At 43.7% G+C, this 24,742-nt stretch overlaps 1 protein-coding gene across 1 annotated transcript; it reads right to left on the reverse strand.

Moving 5' to 3' along the window:
* Positions 1-724: 724 nt before the first annotated feature.
* Positions 725-24,742, reverse strand: CYRIA (CYFIP related Rac1 interactor A; the record flags this gene model as incomplete). Its single annotated transcript, XM_084235635.1, has 10 exons — positions 725-888; positions 2,158-2,228; positions 5,956-6,082; positions 7,753-7,832; positions 7,931-8,047; positions 8,201-8,278; positions 9,018-9,154; positions 9,290-9,395; positions 10,651-10,772; positions 24,673-24,742. 10 exons carry the CDS (start codon positions 24,740-24,742, stop codon positions 825-827), a joined length of 972 nt encoding a protein of 323 aa, XP_084091761.1. The 3' UTR covers positions 725-824.

Here is a 24,742-nt window from a genome sequence, read left to right on the forward strand (position 1 = left end):
GCTCAGAGCTTCAAAGCCAGAGCTCCAGTTCCCTGTCACTCCAGACAGAGGATGGAAACCAAGAGATGAAGGTCCGGTCGCCTGGCGCTCCGCCTCCCAACTGAGCCCCCACTTCCAAGACAACCACCTCCATCAGCCCAGCCACAGCAGCGCAGCAGTAATTCTCACCTCTCTGCCCTGAACTGCGGCCAACACAAGTGATTTTCTTCTTGAAAAACCAGAAGGGAACATTAGAGGGATATAAATTTGGAGAGAAGGGGGCTGTGCTGGAAAAGAACGTGTGTGCAAACAGAAAAGCTGCAGGTGTAGTTTGCAGTCTGAGGAAGGAGAGGGGGGGCGGCTGAATTCCAAACCATAGAGTTTGTGTTTTCACATGCATTTTGCTTTTCTCGGATTCCTCTCTCCCTCTGTCAGAATAATAGCTGCATTTCTTGTAGCTGAGCTGATACAGGAAATCAAATACTTTGTGTTTTATAACTCTACTGCCCAGAGAGATTACACACCTAGAATTAAAGCACTACCACAGACTATTAGAAATTTCAGAATGTTACAGGTGTAGCTAAAGGACCCCAAGTAGCAAGAGTCAAAGTCTCCAAAGTTTGCCTTTGGAGAAGGGGGCTCTGTTTTAGACATCAAAGGTGAGGCTCTCACGTCAATGTCTGCTCTGCTGGGTTGAGTCAATCGGGATACAATTTAAGGTCGGTATATCTCAGTGACAAGAAGGAAACAGTTATGTAAATACACAAGTATTAACATCAATCTGTATTAAATTATGTAAACATATACATCTTCTGAGGTCAGTACATAGATCCTCTTTTTGAGCTCTACTGGAGCATTGCTCGAATCTGTTTGGAAGTCGACTCATCATTCAAGTGCTTTGTAGTGAACCTGCAGGGGAAGACAGAGGGAGGTCAGTGTGCAAACTGGGTTCTGGGAGGCTTCCGGGTGCCTCCCCAGCCCTGCTCTACCTTGGGAGACAATTGGTAAATCAAATTTAGATAGAGCCGCCCTTGGATGCCTAGAGTACTCTTAGGCTGATTTAATATCAGATTCTTTATTCCAAAGGAATTTTGCCTTATGATAATCAAACAAGAAGATCTTCTACCTAATAAAATAATTGCACAGGTGCACCGCTAAGCAATCTCGCTTTCAGGGAGGCCAACTCCAGAGCATCTAGCCTACCCCTGCGAGGTCTCAGGTTTCAAGCTATGGATTTGCAGAGGGATGCAACTGAGCCCTTAAAGGTTCCCGGGTTTGGGCCTTCAGGTAACGCTGATCTGCATTGTTACCATATGGGGCTGCGCCTGCAGCTAACAAACCTAGACAATGGGGCAGCTGAGTCTTCCACCACCCTGGTGTGCAAAAGGCTGAGAAGGCAGGAAGGCGAGGGCCAGCCCAGGTAATCACCCAGGCACTCTGGGGACGCTTCCTCTTCACCCACACTACCTCTGGAGGAGTGACGCCTCCACTTGACAGATGAGAAAACTGAGGTTCAGGGAGGCCCAGGACCAGGTCAGGTCACCAATCTGCTGACGTGTGCCAGAAACGCTGCTTAGTTCTGCTCTGAATGCAGGTGTGGCTGCCTGGAAAGCCTCGTTCTCTCCCCGCCTCACACCACGCACGGAACCAGAAGGCCAACCCTCTGGGGTTCATGGCAGCACAGGGGCTGCTCTCTAAGCCCTGCCTGACACTGCGTGGGAAAGCCGGACGGCTCAAGGCCACCACCATCTCTAGAAAGTCAGCTCCGCACTTAGTTCCCCAGCGCAGCCACAGCCATGTGTGGGAACCGCTAGAGGAGAGGGAAGCGGGAGCCAGGGAGCTGCTGCTCAGACCAGGACAAATAACCAGAGCAGCGTGGTGGGGAAGGAGGTGCCCACTGGGGTCACAGAGACCCGCTTAGGTCCTTGCTCGGCCGGCCATCTGCTCTGTGACTTCTGGCAAGTAATCTGACTTCTCTAAATTTCGGTTTCTTTCATCTGCAAAAAAGGAGATGATAAAACTGGAAAGTTCTGGCCTCCGTGGGTTGTTGGGAAGATGAACTACACTGAGATAGCCGGGGGCTCAGCCTGGGCACCAGCCAGGGTCCCTCACAGCACCTCATGAGCAGCCTCGCTGCAGAGCACGGCCTGTGGGGGCTTCCCCGGGGCTGAAGCTCACCTGAGGGCATTCAGCAGCCCCTCCACACTGTCTGGGGCCTGTTCCTTCAAAACCTTTATGCAGCCTTTCATCTAGGAGAAGAAAACACAACGTTTTGTTAGTATCCCAGTAATTCTGCTCATAATAACATCTGTTTGCAATAATCTCACATTATTGCTGCCCCGAGAAATCAAACACAGCAGTGATCGACGGCTTGTTCTGTTCCCTTAGGTACACAGTTACTGGTCGGGCTCCTACCACTTTGCCTATTATACTGCAATGGGGTATTTCACACGTCTGGAATTTGGGGACAAAGACTTAAGATTTTTTGAAAGATTTATTTATTTATGCATACAAGAACTGAGGGCTAGGCCAGAGGTGAGGGGGTGAAAGGATCTACCAGAGACAGAGTGGGGAGCAGAACAGGCAGATCTACTAAATACACTGCTGAGGGGAGCAGTGGGGAGACAGGAGAGGTCTGCTGCGCCATGTGGGTAGCTCCTTGGCCAGAGAATCAAACTCATGCTGCAGTGGCAGCAGATAGCTTGATGGCGCTGAGACTTTAACCCCTGTGCCACCAGGGAGGCCCAAAAACTTAAGATTTTTATTCTATCTTGTACGCCAGAGCCAAGGGCAGGATTTCTTCCATGAGTCCTAAGTTGGGATGATCTGCAGGAATCACAACCTGGTAACTACGCAATCCCTCTGTCAGCATGATTCTCTTCCTCCAGCTGTCTGCCTGGCAGAGTCTTAACAAAGACTTTAGGATTCAGCTGAACATCACACCTGCAGGAAGCCTCTCCTGACCTCGACCTTGATGCTAACTCCAAGAAGTAACCAACACAGCTTTGGATTCCCAGCAGTCCGTGGGCATTTACCAGAGAGCACGGAGATTTCTGTGCCCAGGTGACTGTTTCTCCCTCACCAGGAGGGGGCAGCGCTGGAGGGGAACAGTGAGTATGCCTCCTGGGAAGCAGAATGCCCGGGTTCCCTTGTGGCTGCTGCCAGTATCTACGCTGACTTGTGATGGATGAAAACAAAATTTTAGGGTTTTTTTTTTAATATTGGAAATAGAATTATTCACTTGGGAAGATGTGAAAAGTAAATTTCTGGAGATCACATTATAGCGTGCATTTTCTGGAATGTTTCTTGGGCAGGACCAACGTTTCTGCAACAAACAGACCACTCGTGCTAAATACAGATGTTCACGCTTTGTATGTGGCATCTGACGGGCCTCCTAGAGCGGCTGCTTAGACACATTTCCTGTGGGCACATGGCTGGCTGTCAAAAGTTCTACCTTAAAGGTCTGACAGGCTCTGAGAGACAGAGGCAGCCAGAAGCACAGGGGTGAGAATCAGCTGGGTCACGTACAGCCCATGAAGACAGACCGCAGGGGTCAGTCCGAGATGCCTGTCATGGGTGCAGGGTGGGGAGAGGCTCTGGAACCCCAGGATGTGCTATCCTGGGCCTACTGGCCTCACAGTAAGGATCAAGCACAGGGATGCAGAGATTTGGCCCCTCCCCATAAGAGAGACAAACAGCTCACTACTATCCATGGTAACTGTTCTTGTGAAAAATGCCTAAGGAAGGCATATTAGGAACATAGATTTAAAAAGAGGTAGAGAGGCAGTGTACTCTTTGGGAAATCCTAGACCTATTTTCAGGTTGATTAAAGCCTTGGGTGTGAATCACAAGTGGGCGAGGATGTGGTCAGGGTCTTAACCAGTGTGGGTTTCACAGCACACGAGGCAGCTGGGAGCCGTGACCTGTAGAAACACCCTTGGTAGGTGTTAAACAGCCTGAGGTGGGGAAAGCAGATGGATGCAAGGTGGAGACAGAGCAGAGACCCTGCAGGTAGAGCATGGCTGTGGCAATGGCCGAGGAGACTCAGGAGAGATGAAAGGGGCCTGGGAGACTGACAGATGCCAAGGCGAAGAACAGGGAGTTTGGCAGTTCCCAGGATTTGAGGGACAACTCCGCCAGGCTGCTGACTTAGAGACTCTGGGCTGCAGGATGGGGAAATGTCTCAGACAGGGATCTAGGAGGAAGCACAGGTTTGTAGGGAAAACAATTCTCCTTGATTTGTGGCTGGCCATGTTTCAGGTCCAGAGGCGGAGGGGTCTGGAATTTGGGGTGAGGATTGGGTGGTCACTGGGGTTAAGGAGTGATTTCGTAATGGCTCATTCCATACATTCTAAGAAATCAGTTGAAAAATGCACTGCAGTTGGCCTGTTCCTGCTCCCAAGAAGTGTCTAGTCTCTAAAGAAAGCATGCCCCCCTAGTTCCCCTGTGGCTCTCCATGATGCTTCCCTTCTCCTGGGGTATTCAGCCTTCCCTCTGTCCATTTGGGACACTTGAAATCTCATCCCTTCAAAGTCCAAACTACCCTCTTCTCTGCCTTCAAGCAGAGAATGAGCTCAATCCACATTCAAATGATATTCATGGATTTACTAATAGAGTTGTTTTACACTCAATCTATAATATATAAGTGTTAAAGCTTCACAAAGAATATAGTAAAATATATATTGATATGAAAAAAAGTCCATAATATTATGCTGTGCAAATTAAATGTGTCTGCAAATAGCAAGGTGAGCAGGGAGCTCATCTAAGTGCACACAGTAACATCTACATAAAAGGGAGAGACACACATTGACAGTGACCGTCTGTGGGGAAGCTACAAAAGATACATTTAATTGTCTGCATTTTTATTTCTTGTGCTTTCCACAGCCTTTTATACTATTAACTTGTTTTAATAAACAGAAATCATTACATTAAAAAGAAAGCCCTAACTGTGCTAGGAAGTCAGAACCTCCAAATGACTCATCTGAGTTGCAGTTTTAATTGATAAATTTCCCTTCATTTTTCAGACTCATGGACCCTCTGGGCATGCAGATTTTGTATGTCTACCGCGCAAGAGCATTAAATATGCTGCTCTGGGCAGATGGATGAAGAGAGAGTGAGCTGCCCAACTCAACCATGTGAGAATAAGTCAGACCAAGAGGTCTTATTCTGTATTTAAAGGGCTTTAAATTGATGCTTGGGACACACTGCTGGGTGATGCAGCAAGCAAATGCTGGGCTGAAAGGAGGAAATAGGAAATAGGAAATCACTTGCACACCACCACAATCGCACATTTTCAGCAAAAACCCCACGGAGCCTCTATTCAGTGCCACACTCCATGCCAGGGACCGCGCCAGGCAAAGAGCAGACATCAGGTTTGAGATCAGGGTCTCTGCCTTTGCCAACAAACTCAGAGTGTGTGAGGGAGTCAGAAATCTGAAATAGTCAAGTGCTTCGGGGGTCAGAGGGAAGGGAGACCCTGACCCACCCACACAGGGCACAGGGCTTCTAGCTGAGCTGATATCTGAGGAGTGTCTTAAAGGAATCCACCAGCAGAGAAGAGGAAGTGTGTGCTGAGCAGGAAGGGGCTCAAACATGTTCCAGTGAAAAGACAAGGCATGGGTGGAGGAACTGGGAGTGGATGGCAGGAGAAGTGGGGAAGTGCCTGGTGTTTTGGAACCCCACTTCTCATGTCTGTTTTGTGAGCCACACTGGAGAAACTGAGGGGACAGCTCCCCAGGAAGCTGCAGTTTGTTGGGTCAGGAAGCATAAAGACGGAGGGGATCAGGACCACAACTCCATGCTCCTGCTGGGCGTTGGGAGTTGGCTGCCTCATTGGCAGGACACGACAAAGAGTCGCCATGGGGCTGGTACTGCAGAGAGCTGAGACCCAACGGGGAGGGGCAGGGAGAGAAAGGAGGTCGGTTTGGCAACATCACACACCATTCCTTAGAAAGCACATCACACGACTGTTCTTACATCGATCTTGGATGTCTTGCAGAAAGCTCCCACAGGGTGGACGTGGTCGTACAGGATGATGACCCCCACCATCACCCTCATGCAGAACATGAGCGTTTCTTCGCTCGTAAACCGACTCCTGTACTCCCTGGAAGAGAGAAGAGGCAGTCGTGTTACTTCGCTTGTTTCTGGCTCTGCAACTCGCTACTTTAGATTCCTCCAATCCTCTCCTGAGAACAATCCCAGACCTGCCACGACCAGGTTAATATGCTCTTAAAGAAACCCGTGATGATAATTCTCCTTGAATCTATCCAACCAGCAATTCAGTGTGAAAATAAGCTAAATTAGAGGGCAGTAAATCTCCTCTCTCCTGCCCTTCAGCGAGCCAGCTCATCACACACATCACTCCCCCACCCATCAATCTTGAATATTTTATAGCAGGTCCCTCTGGCTGTCCAAGATTATAGAGAGTAATGGCTTCATTATGAAGGAAAAGAATCAGGCTCATTTCTACAGAGCAGCTATCGTGTCTCTAGTCAGGCCAACTTTCTTTGTTAAGAAACAGGCTGCAGACTGAACTGGACTCGGGAAGACACTGACAAGAAATTATGGACCATTCACTGGGCTGAGAATATGTGGAGCTTGAATTTTGTTCACTTACCTTAACATGGTCCCCAGTGATTGAGATAATTTGAGTCAATGCTAGAAGTTTACTTAGCATCTATTTTATTATGAATTGGCCCCACAAGGAAGAGGATTATTAATTCTGTCATGGAATAAATCTTCAGTTTGATGAAATATTTGAAATTAATGCTATTTTACAATTGAACAAAACATCATTTTTGGACATCTTTGGTCCTCCTAAAACACTCCCCAAAGTGGATAACATTATGGGTGCCTCATCAGAGAAAGGACCAAGACCCAGGGATGTCTGAACACATGTCCATGGATGGAGACGGGGCTGGAGAAATAAGTGGGACCCTGGCTTTGGAGTGCATAATCCTTCATCGCAATGAAGCCTCAACTAATTTTCAAACCTTGAGACTACTTTATACACAAAGAAAGTGCCGAGAAAGAGAGAGAGAGAGAGAGAGAGAGAGAGAGAGAGAGAGAGAGAGAGAGAGAGAGAGCACACATAAGAAAGGAAGAGATGGAGATTCCATCTCCATCATCATTCTCTCTTCAATCTTGCCACATCTATTCTTGGTTGTACATGTTCTCCTAAACTTTTTTTCCCACATGTGTAAATATGTATGAGAAATATATATATATATATATTCTAATATACACAATACTATTTTATATCTATCTATCTATATATATATATCCCAGTTATTTAAACCCAATCCTTCACTCGATCCTTGCATATTGCATCTTTGATTTGTTAGTTCTGCCATAACAACTTACACAAACTTGGCTTCTTTAGTTATAAAATGGGGCCAACGACAACTATAACCCTTCATGAAATTAACATAAATGGTATAGGCATACATTTTAATGTGAAATATCATCATCAACACCATCCATCACCATCACCATCACTGCCATCATTACCACCACCACCATCACCACCAACACTATCATCATCACCACCATCAACATCACCATCATCACCACTTTCACAATTATCACCACAACCATCATCACCACCACCATCATCACCATCATCATCACTACTATGATAATCACCACCATCATCATCTCTACTCCTACCACCATCACCACCACCGCCACCACCACCACCGCTGTCATCATCACCATCCTAAACACCCCATCTAGGTGAACTCCCCACCACAAATAACCTCTGATCTGACTTACGGAGTTTCCAGCATGACTTTACAAACACTCGTCATTGTGCTGAGGCAGTCTGTGGTGTTCTCTATTGGCAGGGTTTTATTCTAAATGGGAGACAGACACGAAGATAGGTTTGCCTTGCTGGCAGTTTTATGTGCAATTAAGAAAAAAGAAAGACACTTCATGGTTCGACTTGACTTACTTCAGAGACAAAGTGCATTGTGGCATTGCTTAGGGTTTTCAGCATTGGTGTGGCTTCTGCATAGAAGAGGGACATTCTATTGGCCATCTCGTTATTGACTTCATTCTCAATGTCTAGCTGATGAAGAGAAGATGCAATTGATAAAGAGATGATCAAAACCTCAAAACAACATCCTACAGAAACTGAATTATAGAGAATTCCCTGCTCCTTGTGCCAATGATGCAGACACTGAAAGATCCACAGGTGAGGACCCAGAGCCCAGGAACTTACGTGCATGTTGTTGATGCGGTTGCGACTTATGGTCCTCCGGTAGTAGCTGAAGTCATTCTGAATGGCTGGGTTCCTCATCTGGGTTTCAAAAAAGAGGAAAGAAGGTCAACCCTCAGCAGCAGATGGGGAGAGGCATCAGAGTCCAGACACTAGACTTAATACTCTGGGACTTCTCTTCATTACACCAGAGTCAAAGCAGCTTTTGGTTTATAATCAATACTCAGGGCCTCCCTGGCGGCACAAGGGATTAAGCACAGCGCGGTGAAGTTATCTGTAGCCATGGCAGCACGAGTTTGATCCCTGGCTGGCCAGGGAGCAACCCACATGGTGCGGCAGACCTCTCCTGTCTCGCCCACTGCTCCCCTCAGCAGTGTACTTCAGTCAGTCTGCCTGTTCTGTTCCCCACTCTGTCTCTGGTGAATCCTCACCCCCACACCTCTGGTCTGTACTTCAGTTCTTGTATGCATAAATAAATAAATCTTAAAAAAATAAAATAAAATCAATACTCATAGCCTTATTGTAAACCTGTACTGCTGCCACTGTAGGCTGGATTTCAGGGAAAGTATATTTGTCCTCAACGAGGAACAGACACTTGGAAAGGTTTCCTCTCACTACATTTGGCAGATTTTGAAATTTCTCATATAGACCCCTATCGTATTTCACTGACCAGATGGAATGTAATTTTCCCCCACATTATGTCTCTCTGTAGCGAAGACATTTCATCTTTCTTATCTGTCTAGTGTCTTCACCCCACAGAACTGCACACAGTAGGTGCTCAGTACAAGCTATTAGATTGTCTCAGCATCCATGGCCTAACCTTCAGTTCGTCAAATCGAAGGGTAAAATGCAGAATTTCTGCAAACTCCTTTGCCAGGGCCTGCTCCCGTTCCAGGTGTTGGGTTGGTGTGTAGGGTGGACAGGTTAAAGATTCTAGTAAACTCTGAAGAGCTTTTTCTGAAAGTCAAAGGGATAAATATATATTGCAGGTGCCCACATAGGTCTTTCAAGAAGCACAGCTCTTGCTGTTTTTTTCAAATGCCATAAGAGAACTTCACATGTGGGACATGGAAACTATAAACACATACTCACCTAGCCTTATGGAAAACTCATAAAATCTCTTTAGCCTCACGACTAGAGGACATACTGCATTCCAAGCTTTTTCTTGAAGCTGAATGTCATTGGGATTTTGAATTGCCTATGAAAAGACGACAGAATTGCCTGTTTAAAATGAAGTGACATGCTTCACATCAAAATGACCTATGATGGATAAAGGATTTAGCTTCAAATAATCCCATTCCTGATGCACTCTGTTAATGTGTGCTTCTTAAGCTGACATCAGTTTAGCAGCCATCTGTCCTGCTAGAATGGAGATTTTGCACTTGAATATAACACAAATGGCCCATTCCATTAGATCCCATGTCATTGGACTTGTTCCTCTTAAATGCAAAAACAAACAAACAAACAAACAAACAAACAAACAAACAAAAAACCCTGCACATCTAATTGGAAGCAATTCAGCCTCCTCCATTACCGCTGGGTTCTCCTAATGGGGAGTCAGTGCTCATTATGAAGTGCAGAGTCTGTAGATATTTTCCTTTCTTTATAATGTGTGTTATATCCCTGCCAGTGTGATGTACCTAATTACCCAGATTAAATGGTGACCCCTAAGTAGAGACACCCCCTCTTAGCAGGCTGGTACTTTCTCAGAAAGGCTGTTTTGTCTGGGTTTCAGCATTTGGTCACTGGCATCAGTTAGTGGTTGTTTGCTTTTTTTATCAGTAGGATGGTGATGGTGGCAGTAAGGGTTGTGAGTGTGTGTGTGTGTATGTGTGTGTGTGCAGGCTGATACTTCCACAAAAACTAATTATTTCAAATAAAAGGAGTGTGAAGTTTCTTGCCTTCAAGGCATTAGGAAGTCTCAAAAGCCACACTGACAATATTCTTTTTTTGTGTCATTTTTCATGTGTTTATTTTTTAATCTCCTAAGTCACAGCAAGATGACAAACCTGCAGGCTACTCAAAGCGACATCGTGTGTGGCTGTTGTCTGGGATTCAGTGGCACCTGCCAAAACTATTACAAAATGTGGGAAAGTTCACATAAACCCAGACCTTCGGGACTCGTATTTCAACGGTTGTTCAGAGATGGCAGATGCACATTTCCCTTAAATGAAATGATAGACGGACAGATCAGTTTAAATGTGAGCCCCGTGTCAGATGTCTAAGAAGCGAATGGCTGCTATTTTACATGGGCCACAGCGCCATGTGCATGCGCAGAGTAACAGACAAGAATAAAAAGGACCATTCATTCATCGTTTAGGACACAGATTACCCTCCTTGTTTTCCTGGGGCATAGGAAATGCTAGGGCGGTTACTTAATCCTGCTGTGTGTGTGCGCGTGTGTGGGTTTGCCTTCTGCAAGGGTGTTGTCAGCTCGCGTTATCATGGCGTACATCTCGGATCTCTGGCCCCGCGCCCTTGTAAGCCTGCAGGTCTGCAAGGATGCTCTCGGAGTCCTGGAGGACAGCGCTGATCTGGTTCCATATCTCCCGCTCTCCCTCCGTGGGCTGGGCATCTGAGCAGAAGGGAAACAGAAGGCACAGAAGTGTTATGTTTACAAGAGTTTGAGAGAGGATCGCCATTCAGTTCCACCTGCCGGACAATCCCACTTTATAACATAAGGAAGGGGAAACAAACAACTTCTGCCCGTTTCTCAATTCAAAAGAATCATCCATCTTTTTGCACACATTAAGTCCAGTGAGTTGAAATCACTGTAGACACAATTATTTGTGTAGAACACATTTTGTGCATACCTACAATATGCCCAGTGGTATACTGAGAGACAGGAGGAATAAATGGGGGATGGTATCTATTTTTAATAGAATTAATTCAATAATTCTGTTATGATTGATGATTTGTGAATCTGAGACTAGATGGGGAAAACAATCCTCCTCATAGTTCTAGATGCAAAATAAACTTAAAATATTAGATAATGAATCCTTGAGATCCATGTCAGAGATGGACCTTTCCAGAATACTATGCTGTGTTGGAAGCATTGGGACTCCTCTTTGAACATGAACTCAGGAAGCTCAGGGGCTTCATTTTAAAGACACCTGTACAGCTCACCTTTGTCTTGACCTGTTATCCACAAAAATGAGTGAATGTTCAAGATCACATCAATGAAGAGAGCCATCCCCTTAGCTCCTCCATGAATTCCCAGTTGATAACATTTTGGAGCCAATATATGTTCTTGTTCCCAGGAATCTTTTGTGGGGGGTGGTGGATGGAAAGCTGAGTGGTGGCAAAGTCTGGGTTTTCTAAATCCCACAATCACTGTAAAATAGGTCACTTGCTTGAGTGTGTAAGAAAATTAATCTCCATTATCTACAACAAAAGCACTGCTAGGGCCTCCCTGGTGGCGCAGCAGTTGAGCGCTGGGTTGCGAAGCTGCCCGCAGCCTCTGCAGCGCCGATTCAATCCCCGGCTGCTCCCCGGCCACCGGAGGAGGGTCCCACATGGCGCGCAGACCTCTCCTGCCGCCCGCTGCTCCCTTCAGCAGTGTACTTTGGTCCTTCTGCCTGCTCTGCTCCCTGCTCTGGCTCTGGTGAATCCTCTCACCCTCCCACACTTCTGACTGTACCCAGTGCTTGTCTAAATAAATAAATAAATCTTTTAAAAAAAAAAAAAAAAGCACTGCTAATGGAGAAAGGGAGAGATAGCTCCTCCCCCAAAGTCCATTTTCAAAAATCCACACCCTAAGGGAAACATACCCACAAAGAGAATGAGAAGAGATTGGCAGCAGGTGAGGGCAAGGCTGGCCCTAAAAGGGGAGTATACCCCAGGTCGGAGTCCAGAAACTAGCTGGGAGGCAAAAGGGGGAATGACACTTGTAATTCCTTCGTCTCTTCTGACTTTCACCATTTCCCCCAGACACTGGGTAAGTTTCTCAGGTACAATGCTGTTCACATAAGCACCACTTTATATTTGATCTTTTTTTCCTACTCTCGCAAACACTTCCCCAGATATGGGTGTCTTGAATAGAAACCAAAACCTACAAGCCAGGACCCTGTAACCAAAGAAAGTAAAGAATTCTAGGGTAGTGCTGGAAATTTCCAGTAAGAAGAAAAAGTGAGCAGATAGAACATATACAAAAATTCAAGGCAAAAATCTTAGAATAAAACAAATCAAAATCACCCATTAAAACAAATTCTCTTGGGCCTCCCCAGTGGCACAGTGGTTGAGTGCTGGGCTGCGAAGCTGCCCGCAGCCTCTGCAGCGTCGTTCAATCCCCGGCTGCCTGCGAGGGTCCCACATGGCGCGCAGACCTCTCCTGCTGCGCCCACTGCTCCCCTCAGCAGTGTACTTCGTCAGTCTGCCTGCTCTGTTCCCCGCTCTGGCTCTGCTGAATCCTCTCACCCTCCTGCACCTCTGGCCTGTGCCCCGGTTCTTGTATGCATAAATAAATAAATCTTAAAAAAAAATAAAATCATTACATTGGGGCCTCCCTGTGGCGCAAGGGGTTAAGACGCAATCTATGAAGCTGTCGGCAGCCACTGCAGCACGAGTTCAATCCCCGGCCAGGGAGCTACCCACATGGTACAGCACACCTCTCTTGTCTCCCTGCTGCTCCCCTCAGCAGTGTATTTCAGTCAGTCTGCCTGTTCTGTTCCCCACTCTGTCTCTGGTGAATCCTCTCACCCACAACCCCATAGATCTCTGGCCTGTACTCCAGTTCTTGTATGCATAAATAAATAAATCTTAAAAAAAAAAAAGTAGAAGTCTTTCTTAAGTGCTCCAAAAACAAGACAGTTTCTGATAGAGTGACTTGGAGAGCTGCTGGTTTCTTCTCTCTCCATCCCGGGAGAAGTGACACTTTCTAATACAAATCAACCCTGTCATTTATGTGACCACAGCGCTGGGTGAGACACCTGAGGGCGGTGTCGCTTCTCTCCCCAAGGTGTCAGAGGTGGGGTGCTGTAGTTCATACCATCCCTCCTCCAGCATGCTCTCCAGGCAGCCGGAGCGATGGGTGAAACAGGAGCCTCAGTCTCAGCCTCCCTCTCTGGGAAGTGTTTCTCTTGGCAGGCATCCTGGGGTCTTGTTAGAAATGTTTCTCGTGTGGTCTGGTTTAGTGGGGGTGAGGTGGGAGAAATCCAATCCATCATTTCTTCTCTCCCTACTCAGAAAGGTGCCGGCTCACTTTCTTCCCTAATGTGTGGGTCTTATTAGATGCCTTATTTTTCCCTCTTTCTCCGCTCATGAAACTGAAGTCAGTTTTCCAGCTAAAAAGGATCGGGACTTAGATGCTGGGGTGTGGGTAAGATAAGATTCTCAGGGAACTCAAATTGCAAGTGATGTCAACCTCCAATGTGCAGAGTAATGACTGGGAGAAGCTCTAATCTTTGGCCTGCCTGTTTGTCTTTTCAAATGGAAATAGGACTGAGTAACCCTAAGTAACATTTGGTCTTGGCTCACTGCTGTGCAAGGCCATGATTCATTCTACTTTGATGTCTCGGTTAAACCATCAGGTGGTCAGGATTAATGAATGAGAATCTGGTCCATTAGACTGCAGGGCTCTGATTTTGTTTTCTTCATTTGACATGATATCTCTAGGACCTGGCACATGGCCTGGCAAATAGTAGATGCTCAAGAAAAAAAATTGCTGAATAAGTAGTTGAATACATGATAGAAATGTACTTTTCACACTCTATTTTGTGATGGCTTTTCCATGGGTCTTTGAGTCCTGAGATCTTTGGAAACACAATCTGTACTCTTGTCTTCAGTGCCCCCAGGTGCCCTAAACTTTGGAGACACTCATTAAACATATCAGGAATCACTGGACAAGTAAGGAAATTGACCAAGTGGCAGAGAGAGAAGCAGTGAAAGGATGAAGATCTTATTACTTCTAGATCCTCTCCTCTGTCACTTCCCCCAATAGCTTTCATTATATTATATCTGTCACTGTGATACTAAGGTGGATTTATTTACCTACAATCCAATAGGCTATTCACACCTTCATCCACACTCGCATTTTTAACTCATCGATCATTTTCTTATGGCCTCAATGTCCCCTCAGTGTGGTGAACACACTAACAAGATATTTGTTGAGTGAAAAACTGCACTTTTGTTTACTCTTCTAATCCTAAAACTATTACCAATTTGCTTTCTGGAATATTCGATGAGAGACTTTGGGTCTCTACTTTTGACATTCTCCATATTCAGATTCACTGGGCAAACATGTTTTTTAAATTTATCATGCCTTCAGATGTCAAGGGAAAACCTCTTGAAAGAGATCTCAAAGGATTACTGATTGAAAAGGTTACAATATTTAACCTATCAGCAACCTCCTAACGCATTTGCTGAGTGAACAGGAACCATGAATTATGGGCTTTATTTTTCTATTTTTAACACAAAGACTGACCTTTAGTCAAAGGTACAGACACACACATACACCCACCAATAACATTACTGATGGAAATGGCTCCTTTCTGCGTTGTTATGGGTGAATTCTTTGCTGATAGTTTTTCTAAGATGCATTCTCAATTTCTAATCATCCCAATTATTTCATCAAAATTGAGGTGAATGTTTCCATAAAGCTGGGCTGCTCCTAACAAGGAAGCTGTTTAAAAATCCTTGTGATTTACACAGGCAATTTCAGAGCCCAACACCTCCCAAGCCTTGCAACAAGATTGTCCAGAACATCCCCTGGGCAGTGATTTAAACCCCTGCTCTGGGCTTGCTGTTGTAGAAAGTATGAAAATGTATCGTGTGCACTACGACCTCGAATACATAGATTTATTGTCAAGAACTCACTGAATTCCAAGTGCTTAGACTTTTTAATGAAAAAATTTCTGCTTATCAATTAAGATAGCTAAACAGCGTTAATTTTGTTTACAAGGGATCTATTTATCCACTTTGGGCTCAATTTGTGAGTGACAGTAGATATTCACTGTCAGCATTTTGATGTCACTGGAGTGAGGTGAAGAGTTCACGGGGAGAACCAGGATCTCGGCTGACAGTGGAATGCTTGGCATTCCCTGTGGGATGGAGAGGAAGGTGGTCCCATGCTCTGTTTGTCAGGAAGGAGCATCTTCCAGGAACTACCCCAGGGCCTGGCTCCAAGCAGAGCTGGGCTGTCAAATCAAAGTGTTCTTATCTTTGTAAATCAGTCAAGGACTCACCCTGTCTTCAGCAGCAGCAGGAAGACACATACCTTCTCTAACAACCTGTTTAGGATTCTATGTGACTCTGACAGAGAATCAGACAAATTAACCCAAGATAATGTGAGTAGAAGACACCATTTATTTGGAGATGTCTTTGGCTTTGAAGGAAGCCCTGGCATGTCATCAATAGGATATATCCCTATCTCGCACCCCACCCGCTACTGTATAAACATGGAGGAAAGAAAGGTGCAGCAAAAAGGATTTGCCAAAGCCATAAATTAAATCTATAGCTCTTCTTTCCCACCCACTTCCTTAGGCCTCCACCCTCTCCCCTTCAGGATAAACAAGGAAACATACATAATTATCTATTATTAACATTTGGGGATACAAAATGGTGATGATTTACAGCAGAATACTAACTGCTTACAGAACAACATAAAACTTCAAAGGTCTGATGGGAGATGTAAGTGTGACTGGGGGACATGTCGGTTTGTAGAGGAATGTTCATCCTTCCCCCAACCCCGAGGCTCCAGAGCCCTTCCCCAGGGATCAGACAAGGAATTACAAAGCACAGGAAGGGGTAAGGCACTTTAGGCCTTGTTTCATGCACATGGATGGGATCCTTGGGATATTATGAGGCGGGGGAGCCCCAAGGATGGAGCTCTTTGAAACGTGGTCCCACTACCTGTTTTGCTACTCACTAAATATTAGACCTCAGTGCAAACAAGTCACCACTCTGGGCCTCAAATTAATTCCTGATAAAGGGAGGGACACTAACAAGGGCCCCGTCTCCTGCTCTCATGGTCCTATAGGGAGTAGGACCTGTGGGGTCATAATGAAGATGTTGTTGAAAAGCACTTAACAAATGAAAATGTGAGACATTTGAGAAGTCACTCTTAATGGTTCACTGTGAATGAACTGGCATCAATAAAAGGATTCCCAGTTCTTCTCTAGTCTGTTGTTGGTTTGTTCATTTCATTTGTAAAGTGACCAAAAAGTGTCCCTTATATACCATTCTTTCCTCGCCCAAGATTATCTAGCTCCCTTTGAATCATCTTATAGATGTGAGGACACCAGAGAAGGTCAAATGAATAGAGGCCAGGAGTGGTCTGTGTCAGCCAAATAAACAATCCATTGGCCAGTTACTGATAACCCCCTTGCTGTGAACAGCAGTGGACTGGAGTACTAATAGGTCAGAATATTCAGAATTTTTCTGAGAGACCATGCTTTGGGGCTTTATGGTTTCCTTCTTAACAACCCCCACCATCGGGGCCTCCCTGGTGGCACAGGTGGTTGAGCACAGCACTGTGAAGCTGTCTGCAGGCTCTGCAGCGTGGGTTTTATCCCCGCCGGCCTCGGAGCAACCCACATGGCGAGCAGACCTCTCCTGTCTCGCCCGCTGCTCCCCTCAGCAATGTATTTCGTCAGTCTGCCTGTTCTGTTCCCTGTTCTGTCTCTGGTGAATCCTCTCACCCTCCCACGCATCTGGCCTGTACCGTGGTTCTTGTATAAATAAAAATAAATCTTAAAAAAAAAAAAACCCACCATCATTATTGTTCGTCATGGTCTTCTTCTGCTTACAAAGACAGGTTTTTGCATAAGAAAATCATTTCTCAGTTACTCTCTTTCAAGAACCATTTTTTCAGCTTTGCACAGAACCTGTACTTCTTCTGGGTAGCCCTGCACTCACTCTCTGTTCTAACTATTAGGCTTCTTTTCAGCTACCTGTACTGTTACATCTTTAACATGTGCTTGCATCACATGTCCCCAGTAAAATCACATACTCCTTGAAGAAAAGGTCGTGCTCTTCTAATGTTCTCTATGTTGTCCCTCCATACTTCCCTGCCACACCGAGTCCCCACCCCACCCCCATTCTGCAGGTGCGTCTGGTGCGAGGATGCAAAAGATGCTCTATATATAATTACTGGGTGAGAATCAATCAAAATCAAAGTCGTTAAACTTAGACTTTCTGCCCAGCTCTATGCTGGTACTGGATAAGACATAAGACACATAGCAACAGAAGCATAAAATGCCACTCAAGCCCTCTCCTCGGGAAGCTCTTCTGGCTAAAGAGGTGATACCAAAGAGACCAAGTTATGTAAGAAGGAATGGAGAGCCTCAGACCAAACAAACAAATCAGTAAATGTAAAAGACCTATCAAAAGTCACACGAACCCCTTTAAAACATTACTAAGAATTTTTTAAAAATTGCAATGAGAAGATTATAGATAAAGATGCAGCACACAATGACAAAAGCACTAGGTAGGGAAGGCTCATGACTGGAAGGATTCTGTAATGAGGTTCTTAAATTCTTCATGAAACAATCCAATTATTACTTCAGGGTGGATCACCGACTGAAATGTAAAGCTGAAAATTCTAAAAAATCATAATCATGGTCTGCTCCAGAGTCATAGTCTTCTGGGAGTTTTAGAAATACAGAAGACTGCGACTCTGAAGCAGGCCATGATTATGATTTCAAAGATAGACCGCAATAAGTTAAAGATGTTTATTGTAATCTCTAAAATAAGCATTAGAAGCATAACAAAAAAGTCAACAGGAAAGAAAAAAGAGAATACTAATAATTATTTGATTTAATCAAAAGGGTAGGAAAACATTTCAAGAGAAATAAAGAGCAAATATGGCAAATATAAATCAACTCCAAGATAGACTCAAATACAAACATCAATTAAACACACATATGACAATTAAATGTAAATGGACTAACCGCTCCAACTGAAAGGTAGATATTATCAGTGTGGCCGATAAAGCTAGGGCCAAGTATGTGTTGTTTATAAGAAACACACTGCGAAGATAAAAGCAATGACAGCTGAGGAGACATAGACTGTGCAATTTCTAAGCTTTAAAAAAAAAGCTGTTATGGTCAAAATAGGAAATGCCTAGGGCTATATTTAACAAAAGGTATACAGGGCCTCTAAAAACTATAAAACCTTGCTAAGCAAAATTAAAGAATATCTAAATAAATGGAATGGCAGACCATATTCATAGATAAGAAAAAATCAATATTATACAGAAGACAATTGTGCCCCAAATTCATGTATAGATTTGATGTAATTATAAGTAATATCCCAGAAAATTTTTCTTGTTGAAATTGAAAGCTGATTATAAAATTTATTTAGAAAAGTAAAGGAGCTAGAATAGTCAATATGATTGTGAATGTGAACAGGAAAGTTAAAGGACTTACTCTTCCTGACTTTGAGACTTATTTGTTATACTTTGGTGTTATTTGGTGAAAAGGATCTATAAAGCAATCAGAAAGAAACAGGAGAGAACAAAAGGTTAAGAAGTGCTCCCACCATTTTGCAGTTACTTGATTTCTAAGAACATTAAAGCAATCTACCTGTGCTGGAGCAGTTTTATATGACAGAGGGGAAACTCAACCTAACTCCTTTGTCACAATATGCAGTTAGTTGAGGATGGGTCATTGACCAAAATGTAAAGTTGAAAATTCTAACCTCCCACAATAATAGATTTTTATGACCTTGGGACAGGCTATGGTTTCTTAAGAAGGGTATATTATATATTACAATTATGTCCTTCATGAATCAGAAAATAATGGCACTTCATCAAAATTTAAAATTTCTGTTCATGAGGAAACATCAAGAAAATAAATAGGCAAACCACTGACTTAGTAAAAATATTTGAAGTGTATCTCTCAGGTTTCCAGAACACGGTAAGGGACCCCAATATTTCAGAAATACAAAGAAAATAACAACTTAATTAACAATGGACAAAAGATTTGTTCAGCCAACATCTCCTACAAATGATAAGAAAATATCCAATAAGCACATGACAAGTATTCAATATCATCAGTTATCACAGAAATGCAAATTAAAATCACAATGAGACAGCATCCCACAGCCACTAGGATAGCTAGAAGAGCAAAGATTGGCAATACTAAGTGTCAGAGAAGATGTGGGACAACTGGTGCTAACTACATTGTTAGTAGGACTGGCAGATAGTTCATCCCATTGGGAAAACTTTGACAGTGTCTTGAAAAGTTATCTCTTACTCGCCTATGACCTAGCACTTCTATTCTTAGTGACTTCTCTAAGAGAAATGATGGTAAAAAATTCTATGAGAATATTCATAGTAGATTTAGTCATGATCATCAACAACTGTTCCTAGACACTTGCTAGAGAACAAAAGAGTAATCAGCAAAAGGTAAAAGGAGGAATAAACCACTGACACTTACAATCTCAAAAATCTCAAAAACTGACCACCCAACAGATAGAACTGGGTGATTCCATTTATATTAGGTGTAATAAAATAGATGAGCTAAATTACTTTTTTGATACAGAAATCAGATCTCATCTGTAGATGATGTTTCTGTGGGATTTAGGAGGGAGGAATGGACTGACTGGGAAGGGGCATGTTAGAACTTTCTGGAGCAATGGAAATGTTCTATGTCTGGAAAGATGTGGCATTTGTCAAAATTGATTGAAAGGTACATATAAGATCTGTGCATTTCAAAGCCTGCAAATTATGCTGTGATTAAAAATAAATTTTAAAAGTGGCAGAATCAGGCAAGAAGAGAGGTTGCCTATTCTGGGTTGATGGAATGATGTCAGAATTAACCAGAAGCAGGAAACCAGATTTTCTAAAAGCATCTTTTCTTGTAACAGTTTTATTATGATATAACTCACGAGAGTGAGTATGCCACATAATTCATCCATTGAAGGTGTACATTTCAAAGACTTACTATCATGCCATTGTTGTGCAACCACCAACAAAATCAGTTTTAGAACATCTATTTGTCCCTCAAAAATCTTTGTACCCATTAGCAATTGCTCCCCATATCTCCCTCCCCCACCCCTGGTTAGACAGCCACTAACCAACTTTATATAGATTTGCATCATCTAGATATTTCATAGAAATAGAATCATACAATATCTGGTTTTTTGGACTGGCTTCTTTTACTTAGCATGATTTCAAGTTATCTTTCTTTTCTTTTTATAGCTCAATAATATTCCATTGACTGGACAAGCCATATTTTACTTGTCCGTTCATGAGTGGATGCACATTTAGGTTGTTTCTACTTTGGGGACAACTTTGAATAATGCTGCTTTGAAATTTGAGTACATATATCTGTGTAGACATCTATTTTCCTTTCTCTTAGGTATATGCCTAGAAGTGCAATCATTGGATTATATAGTAACTATGATTAACCTTTTGGGGAACTGCCAGGTTGTTTTCTAAAGCATCTGAACTGTTTTACATTTCCACCAGCAGTCTATGAGTGTTCGTCCTATCCACACCACACCTCTTATTAACTCTCTGTGGTTTTGATTTGCATTTCCCTGCCGGCTAAAGATAGGGAACATCTTTTCATGTGCTTATTGGCAATTTGTTTATCTTTTCTGGAGAAGTAGTACTCAGAATCCCAAGGAATCTTTTAATAAATCCAGTTGTTTGCTGAAATAATTTCATTGAAGCATGGTGCTCTTGCACACATTTTAACCTACTTAAACTTCTACCTGTCTTGGAGATCTTCCACTTTAAGACAGACACTGTGAAGGCCTGGGAAAGTGTGTCACTCAATTATCATGCTCTGACTTACAGCTTGCTCTGCACTTCCTATTTGGTGAGGGACAATGGGGAAAGAAGAACTAAAAGGGGCCTGCTCTGACCAATTCTGGAGACCTCAGCTCTGGATCTTGGAATTCAAATGTTGCTTGGGGGCCTCCCTAGTGGCCTAGGGGTTAAGTCTCAGCACTATCACTGCTACTGCCTGAGTTCGATCCCTGGCTAGGGAGCTGACCCACATGGCGCAGCAGACCTCTCCTGTCTCACCTACTGCTCCCCTCAGCAGTGTATTTCAGTAAATCTGCCTATTCTGCCTCTGGTGAATGTTCTCATTCCCCTACCCCCGCCTTGCATCTCTGGCCTTCGCCCTAGTTCTTCTACACAAAAATAAATTTAAAAAAAATTAAAAAATAAAAGGTTGCTTGGTTAGTGGTCCTGTCCCAAACATGGGTAAAGCTCCAACCTTACTTGGCTGCAGAAGTCGATTTTGAGAATTAGACTACTGAATTGGAATTTGGGGGTGAGCACAGGCCACTATCTAAAAGGAAAATTCACTGGATGTTTCTCAGTATCATTTCTGGAATGACTTCCTTGGGAGGCTGATGTCTGCTGCCACCTGGGTGCCATGTGTGCGTCTGACTGAACCCTCACCAGCAGACCCTCTGACTTACATCTTCCGTACACTGTCCCCAAAATCAAAGCTCAAGATTTGGTTGCTCTTTCTTCCCCTGTGTCTCCCAGCCTTTAAAGAGGAAATGGAGACATGACAAGGGGTGGAGAGAGAGAAATCAAAAAGAGTAGTGGTATGAAAAAATAACAGTGAAAGAGATGTTAAGTAGTTATGCAGAAATGTGAGCATGAAGTGTCGACCTCACTGCAAAGGTCACATGAGAATTTAAATCCGATCTGTGCAACGAGAAAACCTACGGACAGATGTGTTTAATTTTGTATTATATTTTGACCCAACTTAATTATATCTAGTTGACCCAGTTCAATTATATGCCATCACCAACTTCAAAAAGAATATTCAATCCTCCAAGTAGAGGTGCCAAATTCATTTAAGCTCTTGATACATGCTGTTCAGCCTGCCTTCCTCCCGCCACTGTTTACTCCTTAACTCTTTGCAACCCAGCCTTGATACTCACAACAATAGTTCTTGAATCCATTCACCCAGTGACTCCCAGGAGCCGCCCCATCTGTCATCCCCTTTTCAAGTCTTACACATGACCATCCTGAAGGATTTCAATCCATTTGCATTTGCTCCTTCTTGAAAGTCTCCACTATGCCGAATGTCTGGATCTAGTCTGTTCTATTCTGCTCCTTTACATGGCCAGTGTCTTTTACCAAGGCTTGTCCAGTGCCCAGTACATCATGCCCCACACAAGGCTAAGGGATGGTTTACAAACCCGAGCCGAGCCCAGGCCCTGCCATGAGGAATCTCATTCAGTTAGATGTCCTCTTCCCTCTGCAAGGTATTTTCCCTCCTGGATCCTCTAACTACTCATTTTTCTGTAAGCATAAGCACACCTCAAGTTCCCAACTGCTCAGCTCTTTCTTGCTTTCTAGCTTCCCCTCTGGAATTTCATCTTCTCTTTGGAGATGAGCCCTGATAATGGACCTCCAGTCCTGAGCTTCTGCACCTGCTGTGGTCTAACACAAGTCAGCCTTCCATTTTAGCACCATTCCCTTTCTAACAGTATTCAGCACACTCTCTAAGTTGTACCACTTTCCATTTTTCAAACATGCCCTTCCTAATCCTACCTCTCAATTTCCACCTGTTGGAGAAATCATCTCCTCACCTATATGTGTAAAAAGACCACTCATTTTTTCATACTCATTGCAAATGCCACCTCTTACTAAAAGATTTCCATTCCTTCTATAGCCTTCCATTCCCAGAAATTAGATGCACACTGTCTCTCAGTATTTAATCTGTGCCATACCCCTCTAAAGAGTCTTGTTTTACTTGGTCTTGAGCTGTGTGCTTTTCCTGCCCTCCGCACTAGGCCGAATTGTTAATAGTGATTGCTCTTGTTAGTGCTGTCTCCCTGGTGTTGTCTGGCTTACACAGATGCTCATAACCACACTCAATATACCGTTTCGGTCTTGAGCATGAAGCTACAGACTCAAGGGGAAATCATAACCACAGCCTTCTAGTCTATCATCATTCTTTCCGGAAAACCAACTTTAGGAAATGTGATTTTCAGAATCAAGAAACAAATTATTTTTTTCTATGAGATTTCTTATTTTGCAGACATCTCATATGTCCCTCTCAGGTGAGGGCGCATCTAGAAAGCTAGGCGTGAGGAGCACTTCCAGGAAGCAAGTAGGAGAAAAGCCACAAAGACCTGTCTTCCCACCTCAGCTCCCTACCACTCCCTGGGTGACTTCAGTCCAGGTATCTACCTTCTCAGTTTCAGTAAAGAAACTTTAATCTTTTCCTTGAGATGGGTGGGGAAATCCATAGGATTTTCATACTATCTTCAATAAACATTATTGTTCTAGTCTTAGTCATAAGCAACTAGACAAGAGGGTCCTGTCCACACTACTCCTCTTAAGGAAATTATATTCTACATACGGACCTATTGTATTTACATACACACAGGTGCATTCTCTGAGACCAATACAATCATAAGTCATCAGAAGAATTCAAGATTTTTCAATGTTCTCTTTAGCTGTCCTAACCTTTCTTTAAAGAGTATCCAAAGTGCAAGACAAGCAGACAAAAATATTCAGGCTCTAAGAGAAAGGGGGAGCGACCACTCTACCTCAGTGTTGGGGGGCAAGGGGCCCCCTAAGCTACAGCCTCGGCCATCTGGTGCTGCAGACGCCTGAAAACCACTGCTTTATATCCCTGCACATTTTACTTTCACCACCTTACAGGCTTTTAAAATTAGACTTTGCAAAGAACTCAACACTGTTCTTTGTGGAAGCACAGAAAGTCAAGAATCCAAGAACAGCCACACAGGCAACAAGGCCACCATGCCTGCCTGGCAGACATTTGTGGACAGCAGGGAGGTGCATGTGGAGTTGGGGTTTTCCAATGAAGAGCAGACATGCAATTCCCTGGTGGTTACATGTCCCTGCAGAGGTGAGAGAGCAGGGTACTTAATTGTGTTTGGGCCTTCGTATATGCTGAGCGGGATGATGTATGTGACAAGAAGTGGAAGGGACCAATTAAAAATGCAGTAGTAGGGCCTCCCTGGTGGCACAGGGGGTTAAGTCTCAGCATTATGAAGCTAGGGGCAGCCACTGCAGCACGACTTCAATCCCCAGCCAGGGAGCTGACCCACATGGCGCAGCAGACCTTTCCTGTCTCCCCACTGCGCCCCTCAGCAGTGTATTTCAGTAGATCAGCCTGTTATGCTCCCCACTCTGTATCGGGTGAATCCTCTTACCCTTCCATATCTCTGGCCTGCACCCCAGCTCTTGTATGCATAAATAAATAAAATAAATCTTAAAAAAATGCACGTTTACAGTAAATAAGGTTACAGGATAATAGAAAACTTACTTTGAAACATTCTTTGACATTATTATAAAAATTCATTTTAACAATAACAACAAAGATCAATACATATACATATTGCATTTCTTTAAAAATAGGAAAAGAAAGAAGGAATCATGATTGTTGAAAGATTCAGAAAGAAATGCATGGTAACATTTGGATTTAGTTTTAGTATCCTATAAAATCTTTATGCTATTAATTTCCCCATCAACAAGTTATAACAAAGTGAAAAACTTCCACAATTATCTTTTCATTTTTGGAACTTACTTTCAAAATCCAGGAAAAAGTGTGGATAGTTTTCAATTTCTCTGGTTAGGACTTTGAGCAGGTTTCCCAT

The sequence above is a fragment of the Talpa europaea genome (assembly GCF_964194135.1).
Source record: "Talpa europaea genome assembly, chromosome: 6".
Taxonomy (NCBI): domain Eukaryota; kingdom Metazoa; phylum Chordata; class Mammalia; order Eulipotyphla; family Talpidae; genus Talpa; species Talpa europaea.